The following is an 18,484-nucleotide window of genomic DNA, read 5'->3' on the forward strand; positions in this document are numbered from 1 at the left end:
GACTTTGGCCTTCAAAATCCTCACTTATTTGTGAAAGTTTCATTTGTGCAAATTTTAGAAGCTCTGTGACATTCAGGAAGAATGAGCAGTACCAGCTGATTCTGTGTTACATGGTATGATTTAACCTGACACACCTCAACAATCCATCACAAACCTGAGAGCCCGTGTTTCTATTTGAGAGCAACAACCGCCTGAGGCTACTACACGTAGTTCTGGCAGGACAGTCAGTATCCTGAAGTACTGCAAAATCTTAAACAACTTTTACAACTACTGTAGCTAATGCAATTCTGCTGCTCATTTTAACAGTAAAAGTTATCTGCTTCATCTACTGTGCTGTAACAAGTAAATCCTGCTAGTTCTGTTTGACAAGGCCTGTATGATAAAACACGTGTAAGTATGCACACACAACTAAACTGTACCTGCTCTATAAATTTACCTTAAATAACAACTTTATATACTTGACACAAGTAGAAGTTGCTCTTAATATAGAATCCTAAGGAAGGTTCATCATCATCTTTGCCCAAAGTAATTTTCTCCAAAATAACTTTGTCCTTTCTGATGGCTCAGTTGTACAACACCCCTGTTGACAAAACTTTCACAATCTTTGGGTGATTTGTCATGACATAATCTTACAGTGAAACACTGAGTAGATATGGACTCTCAAAAGCATCCCAGATTGCTTAATGAAATAATGCCAGTCAATGAATTCCCTGATAGGAGCAGGGAGGGGAGGGAAAGGGGAAATTAATGCTTGAATCTGAACTGCAGCTGTAATGGTAATTAATGGGTTCAGGGGGTTTAGTAATAAAGGTACCATTATCTTTTGGGGCAGTGACAAACTGGGTTGGTAACCAGGAATAAGACGGAGCGGGAGAGCTGGGACACGTGATTTCCAGATGGGTGAGAGAAGCTGGAAGCAACTGCTGGAAATCTGAGGGTTAGAAGGGGCCAAAAAAAGGCAATAAGTCAGTGGATTTTAGGGTGCAATGAAAAAGCTCCTCAGAATTTCAGAACCATCTGAAATGAGCTGAACGGGAAATAGGAAATTCTCATCCTGGGTAATTCTGAAGTGGAAAGGGGTACCAGAAAAAGCAAATCAAATAGGGAGTTATGGTGAGAAGTTTCATGGACAAACTTGACTAGGAATAGAATCTCTCCTTGGTCCTCTTTCTTCATTATCTTTTTGTCCCATGGTCTCTTCAAATCCTAGTAACTACACGACTGCCATCTTGACCTCCCATCTTCTTTTGGATCCTTCTTTTGCTTTCCCAAGCAAAGACTACAAGACCAGATGAACTAAGGTTGCAGACTATTCTCTGGTGAGGAGACTTGCTAGATGGGGCAGCTGCACTTGGTCTTAAACAAGAGTGCAACAGAGAGAAAAGATTAAGTGAAGCTGTAATCCTTGGAACTAGAGGTAAAAGCAGAATCACATTTAGTCTTACTGTAAGAATAAAGGGGGGCAGCTTTGGGAGGATGATTTTGCTAGATTTATTTTTTTTTCAAATCTTGCTGATTTGTTTTGCTATTTCTCATATTAACTCTGATATTGATGCCATTTTAGGAGCAAGTGTCAAGCAGCAAGAGCAAATATGAGACACTTTCTGAACAGTTTGCTAAGGGCTGAACTCTCTATTTAAAGGAAGTGTTTATACAGCCCCATTTGGAATCTAACAACCTACAAAATGGGTGAGGGGTAAAAAACCCAGTGACTCTCATTTACTGCTTATACTAAAGAATACTGAGAGGGATTGTCACAGAGGCTTCAATCCTGAATCCATGGACTCCATGCCATTAGGACATGCTGTGAAACAGCCTGGCAAAGTCAGGCACCAGCACGAGTCTCTCCCTGGCGTATCTTCGAAATCACCTCTCACATGGCAGCGAGATCTGCCTTGTACATCGGAATCTCATCTGAGTCCTGGTGGTACCTTTCCTATCACCAAAGTGTGTGAAAATCTTGCATGAGGACATCCTGCAGTTCTCTGTGTGAAGGAACTTTCCTTGGTGCACAAGAGTTAAACACTAAGGCTGTCCACCAAAACTATTCTCAACAAGTTCTGACTCTCAGGAGCTCCCTTTATGCTTAAACCATTGACCCTTCTTGCTCCTTTCTCAAGGTGAATTAAAAATTCCAGTGTTCTGATCCTAAGCACTGCTTGAATTAGATACACATGTGAGCAAAGAAAACTTATGTCTAATTATTGGTAAATACCTTTTTAATTATAAATGTGCTGTGGCAATGGAAAACAAAAATCCTGCTCCATTTACACATAAAGCTTTGGGAAAAACAAACCAAACCAAATGCAACCCTATGATTTTTCTTGTACCTTTTTAGCCAATCAGCAGAGAAGTTAGAATATTTTCACCACAATATTATTAAAACTGTTATGGCAGGTCAGGCAATTTTTTGATATTTACTTCTATACAAAACACAACAAAAGGACGGAACACTGATGTGTGATTGACCCATGTGACTAAATACATTTTCCTCATAAAATTAAAGGCTTTAAACTTACGAATATTCTCTGATTGAAAATGTGTGCGTTTGCACTAGGAAAATGTAACAGGACACAAGGAAGAAACAAAAATTTGAATTATGTGAGCACACGTGGCCATTTATACATAACACACCCCCCTTCCTTTTAAAGGTAATTCTGCCTGCTGTATGTTGAAAAACACCAGTGGAGTCTTCTTGATCAAATGCCAGTACTTTTCTAATCTCTCATTCAGATACCACCCATCAATACAATGTCACAGTGTCACATATGCTGAAGTCTAAGCAGTGAATTAAATTAACTGACTGCACTACATTTATACAGATTATTACCAGGAATTATGTTTGCTTAAAAGCTCAGTTTAAAGGAAGAAAACTCATTCATTGCCAAGATAGAAGCTATTCCTTAAAATTAGTATGTTCCCATACAGCAGGCCAGATATGTCACTGGAATAAGTGGAAGCTCAAAACCAGAAGGAACTTCCATTTTGAAACCAGTAGGCGTAATTTTTGTGCTGAGTTTTCAAGTGTGTAATGGTCCTTGTACAGCTAAAACATATGTTGGATGCCTCAGATTACAAAGGTACTTGGTACTTTAGGTGCAAGCAAGTGAATCTCATAGCACTGAAATAATCTGCAGCAACCATCACATTGCACACACTGCACTGCCAGGGACACCCTGTCCCTGAGAGTTCAGTAATCCAAAATGGGACCTACACTAAACACTCATCTTGAAGTCATCCAAGATGGCCAACAGGAAAAACTATGGACAAAGCAATCCTCATTAGCTCATTCTTGCCCAGGAAACCGAAAGCCTTTCAAAAGCTGAACCAAGAACTGAAATCCTGTTTCCCTGCTCCATAACACAGACCAACACTCACAACGCTGACAGAGTTTGGGCCATGACGGAGTTCCCTGGAGAGAGATCTACATCCATATCTATCACCTCCACCCACTCCTTGCTGGGCTAGACAGTATATGGTGTGAGGGCTACAGACATGATGGTTTCGTGGAAAGAAGGAAGAATCTCCCATTCCTGATAATTTTTAGCCTAATACTCTTGAAGTTGAAAAGTAAGCCTAAAGCCCTTCCAGCCCAAGAAAACAAATGTCCTGCTATACTGAGTGAATCCCCAAGGTATCAGAAAACCAAACAAACCCTGTTGTGTACAGTTCTGCACAGCAGGCAGATTCTGAGGAGGTGCAGACAAGCACTTTGGATAGATCCTGACCCAGTAAGGTGCCCTGGAAGCACCCAGCTCCTCTGAACAGAGAAATGACAAAGCACTTCTGCACATTCAGAGGAAGATGAGAAGTGACAATCACACAGGAACTATCTCCCAGGCTTTGCTCACATTGGCACAAGGCCAGTGGTAGAAGTACAGGTTTCTGGTCAGCCATGGGGGGAGCCAGCAGAGCCAAGCTGAGATGGAATTCTGTGAGAAGGACAGGGATGTGGTTGCAGCTCCAGGTTGAGGATAGAAAACATAATCAGACCCACTGATAGCTCATTTGTTTCTCAGCTTCGCTGAATGAATGCCTTTGCTGTTAAAGCCGTGGCAACACAGGAACATTTTGCCTCATTCACTGTAGCCCTCCTAAAGAAACTAAAACTACAATCCAGTTCATTTTCAGAAAAGTAAAATTCAGGAAAGAAACATCTACCAAACTCTCTTATTTCTAGCAGCAATAACCTTCAGCAAGAGAATTAAATTGGTAGGAACTTTGTATGTTATCTCCAACAAGCAAGTGTGCTGGAGTCCAAAGGCAATAGAGAGCCACACTTTCAGCAGAGCAAATGCCTGGTGTCCACTGCCTCCACTTCTGCCCGTCAGGGTCAATATTACTGCAAATATGATGTGGTTTTCACAGAAGTTTTAACAGATTAATAGATTCCAGTAATCAATATAACCAGTTTTCCATAATGAGGCCTCATTATCATGTCCACGTTACCGATGAGCAGCTGCTGCCAGCTGCTACAAACTTCCAACAATGCCTTTCTGCTCTTGTAAATTCCTTTTCCATCTATCAAGCATAAGCTCACAATGACAATGATGTACAGTCATTGTGGTGAATGGATAGTTCACCACAGCAAAGTCCATCATCATCAAGTTTCAGTAAGCTTATGTCATGTATCACATACAAAGTTTTAAAAAAAGCTGGAAAAATACGTATTACATATAATTACAGTTGTCTGCTCTAGTGTCTGTTTGAAGAGGACATGCTCAAGACTGTTCAGTAGGACAAGAATTGTTTCAAATGAGGTTCTGCAGGTCCCTTCTGCCAAGACTCAAAAAAATCAGAGGCATCTGCCCTATAATCAAATAAGGAAGTTAAGCCATAATGAGCTACTTCAGATGGTTACAATTTCCAGCAGTCCTAACTTCCACTGAGTAATCACTGATTATCACTGGCCTTCACTGAAGTCATCCTGAAGTATTTTTGTTAATGATCCAAGCTATACACACCAACAATTTATGCCAACATCATTCCCAATTACCTTCTGTCTGAATAATGAGTTATTTTGATACCAACATTAACTTCGTTTTAGTTGAAAATATTACTGTTGCATAAATGGTCAAGGTAATACACAAATGCAAAAGGTGACCTTGAAAAACTAAAACTTTGAAAAGCTCTCATTGAGATTAAATAACAATGAATGCATGGTAATACCATTTGAAGAAAAACAGAAATCAGCTTATGTAACAAGTGACTCAAATACAGAAATTTACTATTTGTCTGAGTAGTTTCTGATGTTACAAATACAAAATGTCAGAATCTTTTATTTCTTCCATGTTCAAGAACTTGGAGTTACAGATTGGAGAGCTCAAACCCTAAGGGGAGCTGGTGCTTGCTGTACATGTACTTGCTGCACATCTTTTGTGTGTCCAGAGAAGAGAACGGAGCTGGGGACGTTCAGCCGGGAGAAAAAGAGGCTCAGGGGGGATCTTCTCACTCGCTACAGCTCCTTGACAGGAGGATGTAGCCAGGTGGGTTGGTCTCTTCTTCCAGGTTACAAGAGATAGGACAAGAGGAAAGGGCCCCAAGTTGCACCAGAGGAGGTTTATTTTAGATATTAGGAAAAAATTTCTCCTCTGAAAGGGTGGTCCAGCACTGGAACAGGCTGCCCAGGGAAGTGGGGGAATCCCTATTCCTGGAAGTGTTCAAAAAACACGTGGATGTGGCACTTGAGGACATGGTTTAACTATCAACAAGGCAGTGCTGGGTTAATGGTTGGACTCAATAACCTTAAGGGACTTTTCCAGCTTAAACAATTCTATGATTCTATTCCCAGATTTCTACAGAGCAGGAATTGAAAAAACCAGCTGGCAGTTAACTGCCAGCTTTGGTAAACATGAGGAAGAGCCAGAGGAGTTCACCTATTGCTCAGATAGATACAAAGCTTCATTTCACAAGACTTCATCTGGCATTGAAGAAGACACAAAACTTGAAACCATATTACTAAAGGACATGTTCAAAACCAGCTTTAAAAAGGTGTGAGACAAAGTTAGGTAAGATAGAAAGTACCTCGTAAGACCATTTCTGTATTACAGGGTGACTTGATTTCTGTTACCAAGGGCCCTAGACACTGAACAAAACACTTGGTAGGATAGTCCTCCCCCCAAGAAATAACAACTTGAGTATTAAACACATAACATAGGAATATATACTTGCATCTACTTGCACACCTCAAGTTATAATCTAAACATCTGTGAAGTAAAAAGATTAATACAATCACTAAAATTTGGAAGAGAATAATCAGACTCCATCTTCCAACAATGTACCATATTCCCTACCACACTCTGAAGTGCAGACTAGGATTTTCACTCTCTCTCCACAAAACATTTTAACTTTACTTTCAAGTAAGTTATTGTACTGGAGTAATTTCAGAGTTCTCCATGGACTCTCTGGATATCAGCAGCACTTCATAAAGAGCTTCTCTTTGACTCAAAACTGCAGATTATGCCATGTTCAACTGAGAGCCATATATATAAAATTAAGACTTTGAGCTCGCCTTCTTAATTTTGATTATCTAAAGCTGGTAATATAAAGAATTTTGGCGAGAGAGGTGACTTTAATTGTAAAGATTGACTTTATGGCATAGAATGTTCTTTTTCAAAGGTCTCCATACAAATCATATACTCTTAAAAAGAACAAGGTTGCAGAGTCCCCCATGCAGGTCTTTAAATCTCTCTCACATGAAGGTGAATTTGGAAGGTGCCAGTGTGATAAAATGTAACAGCTGTCTTCCCCAGAACGAGCCTAGAGTAGAGCCCAGCTTTGTTACCTGGTCCAGCTCTATGCAATGCTGCTCATTTACACATCTGAGGAATTTGTCTAAGAGGCTGAGATTTTTCTTCATACCTTGCATGAATGGACTTATTTTATGAGACATTAAGTGTTTTGCAGGAGTGGTTGTGTTTTAAGACTTCACCTGTCAGCGACTATTTTACTTCTAATCAGATTGAAGAGGGGGTAAGGAGGGCAGACAACACCATCACCATCTTCCTTTGGTATAATTACATTGACGAAATTTACTGAACATTTAATTCAGTGCATGGCAGAGAAAGCTCCTGAATTTAAGATTGTTTCCTGCTAAACGAGCATCATAGAACATATACTGGCAGCAGAAAAAACTGCCAGCTTTGACAGCTATTTGCTACAGGACACTTCATTCTTCAAAACTACATATAGCAGCATGATAGAGTTCTGATGAAAGCAAGAGCAGGTAATGTGATATAAAATATGCATGAGTATGAAAGTGCACTACCACGGGTAGGCTCTGTATAGTGTTTTTCATGCTTGACAGCATGGTCTGATACAAGTAGAAAGGAAACAGATGAGACAAAACTACTGCCTAAAATCAAGATTATTTTGGGAGTTTTTTCCCTTTCAGTGAGAGCAGAAATAAGAGTGCTAAAAGATGTGCAAAAACCCTACCAACCAAATTAATACAAGAGGACAAACAAAAAAAAAATAAGAACAAGCACAGTTCAAAAATTCAGACCTCCCCACACTTCAGTACCACTCCCTAGTGTGTTACATTAGCTTATTCACTCAATTTTGTAAAGATGTTGTCACCTGATATTAAAAACTCAGTATTTGCTGCCTGAACAATATGACAGTGGCCTCCAACATTTATAAATATTGAAGACTCTTTTTTTGCATAATTACCTTGTGAAGTCAGTCATCTCCATCATAATCACACACATCCGCTTGGCCAGAACAATTATGTCATTGCTGGTATCATCCCATATTTCAATCTCTGCATCAAGCTTACTCTTGACTTTTTTGAAGTCAGCCACTTGCTCAGCTATCTTTTCCTTTTCAGCCTCTGGCAGTTGAGTCATCTTGGCCTAAAACATAGAATAATTTGATTTGTAAAACATCTACGTCAGAGTATTTTTCTTTTTTAAAACTAAACCCCTGTACATTATTAAATATATAGTTTAAAACCACTGTGGCCTGGGCCAACTGTTCGAGTTTGAGCACTTCTAAATTTCAAAATCTGTATGCTATCATCTGGTTGTGCCAAATAAATTATCTCAGTGTGATGGGCTCAGTGGTGTTTGTGAAACCATTAATATTAACATAGTGAGAGAAAGAAGAATACGTTCTTCCACAGAGCCTTTATGAAATATGACTAACAGTTGCTTCTATTTCTTAGGGTTAAGGAGCCTAAGTGATTTTAAGTATGATATATGTGCAAGTTACAAAATGCAGTATTGATTCGTGTAGGAAATGATCAATGAAAAGGGTTAATTGTCCTAGAAACTTCAGGTATGCACGTTCTCTCTCCTGAGAAGGTTCTACATTACCATTTGAAGAGCCAAAAAAGTCTTAATTGTTCAAATATGGATATTCTGTCTTTGCAGAAGATAAACAGATGAGCAGGTCAGAAATCAGTATGTGAATAAGGTTACTAAAAACTCCTGAAAATGGTGAGAGAAATATTTTACTTAATGTTCTTCTTCATGACTAAGATCATCAGCCTTCTCCAGACAAAGGTCAGATAAACCTCCTGTGTCAGGTACAGGCCAGGAGGCAGACAGGGGCCAAGATATTATGTGACCACATGGAAGTCCTGGCCCTTCATAATACCTCCTACCCCAGGAAGCAGGGAGACCTTTGGGCTTGTTGGTCTTGATGGCTCTACTGTCACTGTGGTTCTTATCCAGCACCTTCCCTGGAAAGCAGTCCCCTTCAGGCCACCAGGAACTCACAACTACATGCAGCAACTATTAACACACTGAAATTACTCTGCAATTAAACAGTAAATATTTTGCGTCTTATTCTTGTTTATAAAACATTATCTACCATCAATAAAATAGAAAGTTAAGGCAGTGGCTGAATTACTTACAAACATAACAGGCAATCAGTCTTATACGTAATGCATATGTTTTTCAAGCCATGTCTTTCCAGAGATCTTATTTATGCTAGAATCACTCTGGCACAGGGTTAATTTTCTCTTTTATACAAATTACTGGAAATTACAGGTTTCCCAACATGTTATAATTGTTATAATTTGCAGTCACAGAATCACAGAGAATCACAGAACGGTTAAGGGTGGAAGGAACCACCATACAGTGGTCAGAATTATCCTACAGTCACAGACTTGGAAAGTGAAACTGTTTTGAGGACTACTTCTCTTGTTTTGTTAAAAAAACCCACAAAACTAAATAGACCAGAGAAGACCAAGACACACTTTCCTCATGGCTGTAGGATAAGCTTGCTGGGTGTGCTGTTTTTTGGCTGGGGTAGTTAATTTTCTCCACAGTAGTTAGCACGGGCTGTTTTGGATTTGTGCCGGAACACATGTTGGCAAAATAACCATGTTTTTGTTATTGCTGAGCAGAGCTCACACAGAGCCAAGGCCTCACCTGCCCCTCACCTCACCCCACCAGCAAGGAGGCTGTGGGGACACAAGGAGCTGGGAGGGGACACAGCTGGGACAGCTGAACCCAACTGACCCAAGGGATATCCCAGCACATAAAGCTGGGGGAAGAACAAGGAAGGGGACATTCAGAGGTGTTTGCCTTCCCAAGTCACCACTGCACATGATGGAGCCCTGCTGTCCTGGGGATGGCTGAACACCTGACTGCCCAGGGGAAGTGGGGAATGAATTCCTTGTCTTGCTTTGCTTATATGCACGGCTTTTGCTTTACCTACTTAACTGACTTTATCTCAAGTATTCCCACTGTTACTCTTCCTATTCCCTGCCCCTTACCAAGGTGCGGGGGTGAGCAAGCAGCTGTGTGGGGCTGAGTTGCCAGCTGGGGTTAAACCACACCGATGGCAAAGGTATGAAACATATAAAAATAAAGAGCTGGGCTACAGAGGGAAGAGACCTTTTTATGCTCTGATGCATGTTTGCTGATTGGTGGATGTCTATGGTATTTCCCAGCCCCCAGCTTCTGTACTGGTTTGAGTTCAAGATCACAGGCCTGGATCTTGAAACCACGAGATAGATGACATTTTAATGAGGGAGCTGTGACATACAGTATCCTGCTATCTGCCAACAATAATGAGCTTCAGGTGGAATGAGACACATTATCCACTGGAACAAAGGGGCAAAGGAGACTATAATTCTGACCTTGTCTTTTCTCTCCTTTCCCTCATAATGCTTTAAAACCATGCACAGCAACAAAATAAAACAATTGGATACACACCCTTTTAAGCACAGATTTGATTTTGTATCAAAATAGGCAACATAATGGTAATTGTGAAATAAAGATCTAAATTGAATGACTGCTATTACATGACTACAGGTTTATTTTGTCCACCAGGAGAAAATGACTTTTTCATTACTTCCAAGACAAAACGTTTTTATTGCAGTAGCAGATAACAGAATTAAGACTAGGTGAGAGGAGCAGTTATATTTTTGATATTTTCTTTCTTCTATTAAAAAAAAAGGTATAGATTTTTGTCTTTAATTTCCCTGAATTAACTCCTCAGAAGGCTATTTATTTTAGCTGGATTCTCCAGCACTGGGCTTATGTTATTTGCATTCTCCCATTTGCAACTTGACTTACCCTGTGAGATTGGTGTTTCTTTTCATTCCAGCCCCTTTCAAGTTTCAGTCAATTCTCCATCAGAGAAACTGAACTTTTAAGGCCATTTAAGGACACATGTGGAGTAACTTCTTCGGGAAGATTTTGACTCTCCTCTCACTGGTGCATTGCTTGCCAGTAGGATCCCAACCCAAAGAACTGGCCTTTTGCTTACCTTTGTCCCTGGCTTTCCTCTAAGGATGTGACTTTTATATAAATTTAAGATTATTGTCCCTAAGTCTCAGATTGACATGCCTTTTTTTTTTTCTTTCCTGACCCCTAAAACCAAATGCCTGGCCAGATCCATGCCACCAAAATTCTTACCATTTACAGGAACCAGGAAGGAAAGAAAAGCAACCAAAAGCAGCACAATACATTAAAGCAAGAGCAAAGAACCTCTCTTTAAAAATTATTTAACACTTCCTGTAGGCTGCAATATGTCATGTAACTACAGAGAAGAAAAGAGGAAAACTCTGTTTTTCTGCAATTTTGTAGATTGCAGAGAAACAAACCCCACTCTCCTGACTGAGCATGTGAAAAACTCTTCAGAGCTTGTAGAAACAAAAACACAAAATAACCTGCTTTTCACATAGTGTGATTATAAGATAATGGCAGAGATCCCAAAAGACCTGATTCATGTCCCTGCCTTGCCTTATTTGAGAGCTAAGCTTTTCCTTCCGCCACAGACTCAGCAGCCACAAGGAGCCACCTCACCTCTGTCCCTGCTCTCCTGCTCCAGCCAGCTGAACATCTGGTGGAAGTGAACAGGATCCACTCAAAGGACAGCAACATATTTCAATCAAACTGTTGCAAAACAGTTCCAGTCATGACCTTTAATTGCTTTTTTTCTTGAACAAACTTGGCATCCCTGCCCATGGCAGGGTTTGAAACTAGATGATCTTTAAGGTCCCTTCCAATCCAAAGCATTCTGTGATTCGATGATTCCATTTTATCAGGAAGGTGAGCATGAGACCAAAACTAATCTAAGGAACCCTACTTTTTCTCCTGATGGAATAATTTTTTTGAGTTTGGATAAAGAAGTGAAAAAGAGAATGGTGGATATTCAGCAATTCATAGCAAGGTGAACACACGTCCCAGAAGATGAACTCTGTGGGTGTGTGACACTGACAGCAGGGAGAAGCTGTGTTTATTTTGATAAGTTTACTACCTGCTGTCCCCAGTTGTCTTCTCCCAGTTTTAAGACTTGTAGCAAGCCTGCTGAAGTCCAGCATTCTTTGAACAAGTTCAGAGAATGCCTCATTTGTGCTGCCGTGACAGTTCCCCTCTATATTTAGATAGAATATAATTGGATAAATTGATAGGGAGATAACAGAAAAAAAATTTAATACCATTTTTGCATCAGCCTCTGCTAAAAAGGCGGACTAAGATGACGCAACTGTGTCATATTAACCTAATTTCTCTTTGCCCCAGGTCTATAGGACTACACATGAAAAAACAACATGCCATAAATCTGGACTTCACTAGAGTTTTGCCACCAGTCCTCATGTCATCCCTATAAATAATCTAGGGAAATACGATCTAGATGTAGTTGCCATTGGTTGGACGTGATACTGGTTAGAAAATTGCTCACAGAATACTTATGAAGAACAGACACCAAACCAGAGGGCAAAGTCCTGAAGGGAATGCCCTGACTCTGGCATTAGTCAGTATTTTCACTAATGGCGTGGATGACACAACCCAGAATACACACCACACCTTTGCAGGGGAAGAGGCCTGGTTTACAATTCAAAGCAGTCTTGAGAAACTTGAGAACTGACCTGAAAAAATCATGGGATGTATTTCAGCTGAGAAAAGCACGAGGCTTCACACCTAAGAAAGTTACCAAAACGCACAGACCTGAGACAAACCCAGTTATTGGCAGTTCTGTGGGTGGGGATTTGTAGGTGGTAAAAAGGCAAACCTCATCCAAAACTTTCCTACAGGAGAAAACAGTAATGTAAACCTTACACTAGTGTAAACCTTACACTAGTGCTTGTTTCTGAGACCACAGCTGGCTGAATGAGTTTAGCAATATAAATAGTCTGGACACCAAATTTAAGAAGTTATTAACAAGATGCAGAGCATCCAGAGGAAAGAAAAAACAGACCAAAAGGACACAGAGAAACCACTATCTTAAAGGATAAGGTTATTGGAGTTATTTAACCTGGAGTTTTCAAAAGAGAGAGGACATAGGAAAAGGATGTACAAGTACAAAAAAAAAAAACTATACATGCAGAAAAGAAATGTCACATATCTGTGTCCATTGCAGATAAGACTAGTACTAACGTGCCTAATTGCCACATATGAGGCATAAAGAAAAAAACTTCGTAATAATATATAATATACTCCTACAACCTTGAGACCTCAACTTAATCTCTCCCCTTTACTGAAATTGGGTTAAAAATTGGCAAGAAAATTAAATGCTTTTGATAGATCGTGATTACTTTTGCTATGTATGAAATGCCAAAATTACTACTCATAGAACCTACTCAAAATTACAGTGATTTTCATTATGTTTGAATTCTTATTATCAGTATTTCATGCTTATGAGTGGCTTTGATAAAAATTAAACCAATTAAATATTCTAAGATTGGCTTTTCTATTTACAAAATAGCACATACTTCCTGTTAATGTGTACCAGTATTTCTACTAATGCAGGAACTTAGATGTAAAGTATCTGCTACTTGAATAAGAATAGCTAATTCATTTGATGGCAAACTTAACTTTCCCTCTAACTATTTTTTATGCAAGTATCAACAGTTCTTGGTGTTTGCTTTTATATATCTTCTCTCTTCTTAGAGTTTGGTATATTTTTAGACATATATAATTGATCGCTGTATTTAAGACGTAATGCAAACAAAACAGTGAAATAATTCAGCCTGGATTTTCTCACTTACAATACACACTGAGCCAATTTTTTTATCAGCCCAGAATTGTTGCACAAATATAGTATGGAACAAACCTGTACAAAACATGATCCTACTCTCAGATGTTTTTGTCAGTGCATTCAACAAAACTGTCTGCAGAACTCTGAAAAAAACAATGTGGGTGGGTGGTTGCCTGAAAGCAGTTCTGCTCTTGTCATCCCTAAGTGGATTATGTTATGAGGTAAAACATTTTGCCTCTTCTTCAATACGATCACCTCATCCTGCAGCAGTGACTCTGAAATGAAGCTAAGCTGTTCTCTTCACTGATTTAGTAACTTTAAACACTTAGAATATTTTTTCTCTGATCATTAACATGTACATTGTCTTCTAAGCCTGAAAATGAATGGGGCAAATTCTGACTTGACCTTCTCTTCAACACAAAAATCATATGATAATAAGACAGTAACTACCTCAGTGGAATTACTCTGATCATGATGGCATGAATTTCCTCAGGCAAAATTAGTGTGTGATAAGCCTGCAGAGCTGACTACACAAATTAGACACAACAACCAGAGGGAGGTCTTTCAGCTGAGAAAAACTGCATTAGCCCTTGGATCCATAAGCAGTACCTGTTTTTATAGTAGCTAAGGATTTGATCCTAAAGGATCTTCCTCAAGGATATAAAACCACCCTACAAATAACAGTGAGTATTTCTATGCAGTTTAAACACTGAGAGATCTCACAGCACATTGCCCAAGTTAACTTGTATCCCACAGAGTGAGCTGGTGCCACAGGCACTATCATATTCATCTCAGAAAAATGGAATTATCTGAGGGAAGAGATCAAGGAAGTAACATTTTCAAGATGAGTCAGGTACATAAATACAAGGTCAAATCTCAGTCCTGCTATCTCACCACTAACCTATACTCTCTCTTTATAGACACAGATTCTGAAGAAGGTGTGATTAATAATACATGACTGTTTCCTGCATAAGGGAAATGAGATTTGCTAGTTAAGATGTAGCCTTTGTTACAATTGGCATACACACATCACATCTGGTTTTATATGTTGTGATAAAAACAGAAAGAAAAAACGCATTAGTTCCCTGTTGGAGCAGTGAGAGATGTGACACAGAAGAAATTACAACACTCTTGACAAAGCAAGAAGAATCAAGAGTGCTGTTATGCAGAACTAGTATGGAGCCAGATATGTATAAATAAAATTGAATTATTATAGTTGAAATGCCCAAGAGAAAGAACTCAAGGAGGAAAAAAGGTTACTCTGCGATCCTGCCAAACCAATTCTGGAACACAGTCATTCCTGGTGTCAGCCCTGCATGGAACAACTTCCCAACAGCACAGAAATCTGCTGCAGAACACAAAATGGCACAAACTCTGTCTAAACCTCAAAATCTATCTTCTCTATACAGACTCTTCATATTGCTAAACAAGTTCTAAGTATAAATCTTCAAATATCAATATCAATATCAAATAGGAGTCCAAATAAAGAGGCCTTAAATCATTGTTCTTATTTGCTGCAGCAGCAAAAGGATTTGTTCAAACATCTGTCAAAAAAAAAAGTGTATGCAGGTTTCTGTCAATATGTTGATTTAGGCTGAGTGGTTATGTATGTACTTTAGCCAAAGCTATAATTTTCTATTACTCTGGGAGGTAATGTGCCATTTATGGCTCTGATAGCTTGGAAATTTAGGAAAACTTTTTCCGAGATACAGAATCAGGCTTTAAGTCATGACTGCTATCTAGATCCCACAAAAAAAGAACACTCACAGCAATTGTATTACTTTAGGGAGAAATGGAAGAAAAAATAGTACACACTATAATGTTATAATAAAGGTTCTTTTCAGATATATTAACCATAGTTTATCTGTAACAGTCCCTTCCACCTCCCCACCAAATTCACTGACACTGCAGACCAAATAAAAACCCCGTGGCAGCACAAGGAAAAGCACATCCCAGAGATATCTCTCCACAGCAGTAACTCTGCCATGGCTCTGGTTCTGGACAGCCACCTCCCTACCTACAACTGTCTTCAGCACTTTGTGCAGTTGTCTGGAAAGTGTTATTTATGGCTTTCTTTTCACAAAAAGCATTCCCTTTGAAAAACTACTCTGTTTTATTTGAGAAGTAGAAGACCGAGCATGCAAATGTGATCCTTAAAGTTTTAGTGGATCTCTTGTTACTACATTTTGATAGTAAATATCTACAAACTACTACTTCTGCTTTCCCAGTGAGAGAAAACCTTCAACTGCATTCATTATGGGATATTTATGAAAATATGCAAGCACACCCTCTGTACCTGTTCCAAAAAAATTCATGACATTCTGTATGGATGACATTTTGATGGAAAACCCTGCCTTTCTTAACTACAATACAAATTTTAGCCTTTAATTTGAGGAAAATGTGCTAACATTTACAAAGACTGATTTAAATTGCAAAGGGCAGCTAGTATAATTTAATTGTCAGTTAAGTTTATTGAAAAATAAGACTGTATGAGGTGGTCTTTCACACAGTTATTACACTTCTCACAATGTTTTAAGAATTAACTGACAGTTAATTAAAAAGTTATATGCACATGCGCAACACAAGTGAACTGCATTCATTTTGGTTAGTGTTTTTTCATTAGTATTTAGGGTGTTAATAAAGAAAATATTTGTTGAATAAAAAAATGCATTTGCTGAAAAGCAGACATGAATTAAAACACCATTTTTGGACGTAATTCTTTTCATGCGGAAAAGTTTGCCTTTTTCCCAACTAGTTCTATCATTTATAATTTCCATTACAGGAGTAATAGTAGAATCAATCAAGAGTGAGAGATCCATTACTGCTCTAGGTATTGAGCAAACAAGTAATGAAGTAGACACTTCTGGCCCCATGGATCTTTCCATGTCAGAAAGCTGTGAATAGAGAATAGTTTTGCTGAAACATTATTTAAAATGGAAACATAAAGAAGACGAATGTTTGCTAAATACTTTGACTTTGTACTAAGAAAACTATAGTTGTCTCAAAAATGTTCTCAAGCTCTTCAAAATGTTTTAGCATAAACAACAAACAAAACCCAGCAATGCAGTCGAGTCCTGAGGTTAAATGATGCTACAACAGGAATGCCAGATTCTGAATCTCTAGAAGTACAGACATTGTCCAATGCTGTAGGAAGTTCTTCATACCTCCTCATGAATTCCCTAGTTAAGCGATAAACTACAGAACAGGTGCACACATGAACACAGCAGGAAATGTCTGTAACTCACATACTGCAGTGGCTCAGATTCCAGATATATCCCTTTCTCTTTCGTGCACGTGAAGTCTCTCATATGCAGAGCTTATTTTTGGTTAACACACACTGCAGGCTTCAGTAAGACCCTTGTAAAAACCATTCCTTATTAATTCAGCCTCTATTAGACCAAGCCACATTTATGAAACTGTAACCTGTTGGAATTTTATTCAGTAACTTTCGGTTTAATTGTACGTTCACAAAGTATTTCCAACTTAACTGCAGTCTCTTTCTGTTTCAGGTCATACACATCAGCTTTATGTCCTCCACACACTTTCAGAAATCTGTTAAGAGCTGAAAAAGGTTTTAATGATTCACTGGATGACTTTAAGTGGCTTCACAGGAACAGTAACACAGTAGCATTTTTCCCTGGTCCCAGCGCTTTGAGCATCAGCTGGTGTGATACGTACCCTGTCAGTCTTCCCTTCAGTCTGGATACTGGTACGACTACGTGCATCATGGTCTTCTTCCAGGTCAGACACATCTTCCAGCTCCTCAGGTGTCTGCAGAAAAAATGGAGAAATGGGTTATTTTCCTTTGTGGTTGGTAACTTTGCTACTTGTGTCGAACTAAGATAACGTCTCACAAACAAAAACCAGCCCCCTTCCAGCAGCTACCAAACTTTGTGTTTCAATATCGTGTTGTTGCTGCTAGAAACTTAAACGACTTACATGTCTTACGAGAAACCCTTACATGGCAAAAAGGGATTTTGAATGTGTCACTTATCAATTCCATCAAGCAGCACAAGTTCCTGCACTACAGGAAAAATTAAGTAATCCTAATTTGCTATTTGTATACGTGGCATTATTTCATATGTCACTGTCTGTTCCTCCTAGTCACCTAAAGTGCCATTTAATCCTGTGAGTCTGTTTAATTTATGCAAGAGTAATTTTCTATACAATCAAGGTCTTCAGATTTATTTACTCCTTCCCACTTATCAAAAAATATTTTTAAAAGAAAGGGGGGTTATGCAGAATTCTGACATTTTATCATAAATAATATACTAAGAAAATCACAATGACCATGACTTTATAAAGGACAATAAATAAAACATTAAAAGCAAGTTTACTTACATTAAAAAAACACTGCACAATAAAGCACACAAAAACTTCCAGAATTATGAACTATTTAAAGCATAATATTTGTTCTGCCAATGCAACAGGGCACTGAAGAAATTTTCCTTTATCAAGTAACTTCACATTTTTAAGAACCAAAAATACATAGAACCAAATTCTACTTAAGTAGTGACAGATCTACTACTGAATGATCTACTATCAGCTTGAGATCTAGAAGATCCAGGCATTCTTATCACCCCAAAAGTCTGATGTGCCAAGAGAAACATGCCAAGGGCAGGACTATTAGATAACCTTACCAAAAGACAGGTAGAAAGAAACCCAGCCATTACTGTTACCCAATTATCAAATTTTTTTTAATCTGGAATTGCTTTATGTTCTCACCTTCATATTTTTACTGTCAAGTTATATACAAAGAAGATTTGTTGTGAGGGGCACCGTAGGGTTCTGTCATTTTATTTCTGGGTCCATAGAATGGTAATTATATTAAATATATTAAACTGAATAAATCCACCTGTGTGCATGTGTACCATTTGGGAAAGAACTGTGAGGTAACACTGTAAGAAATAAAGAACCCCAAGCTAGTGCACAAGGTGGCAGAAATAATATGCTGGTGGTAAAAAAGACACCTAAACTTCCTCATGAAAACAGGCCACCAATTTTTAGGGTGAAGATGAGCATGGCGCTACACTGGTGAAGTGGGAAAAGG

At 38.8% G+C, this 18,484-nt stretch overlaps 1 protein-coding gene across 4 annotated transcripts in view; it reads right to left on the reverse strand.

Moving 5' to 3' along the window:
• CTNNA3 (catenin alpha 3) overlaps positions 1-18,484 on the reverse strand; it is a 431,146-nt gene that overhangs the window by 40,073 nt on the left and 372,589 nt on the right. For all 4 annotated transcript variants that reach the window (XM_032694679.1, XM_032694676.1, XM_032694677.1 and 1 more), the window contains 2 exons: positions 17,113-17,205; positions 7,672-7,853 (listed from right to left, as the gene is read on the reverse strand). In XM_032694679.1, the coding sequence (XP_032550570.1) occupies positions 7,672-7,853; positions 17,113-17,205 (275 nt within the window). The remainder of the gene's footprint in view (positions 1-7,671; positions 7,854-17,112; positions 17,206-18,484) is intronic.

Source organism: Chiroxiphia lanceolata, chromosome 8, assembly GCF_009829145.1.
Source record: "Chiroxiphia lanceolata isolate bChiLan1 chromosome 8, bChiLan1.pri, whole genome shotgun sequence".
Classification (NCBI taxonomy): Eukaryota; Metazoa; Chordata; class Aves; order Passeriformes; family Pipridae; genus Chiroxiphia; species Chiroxiphia lanceolata.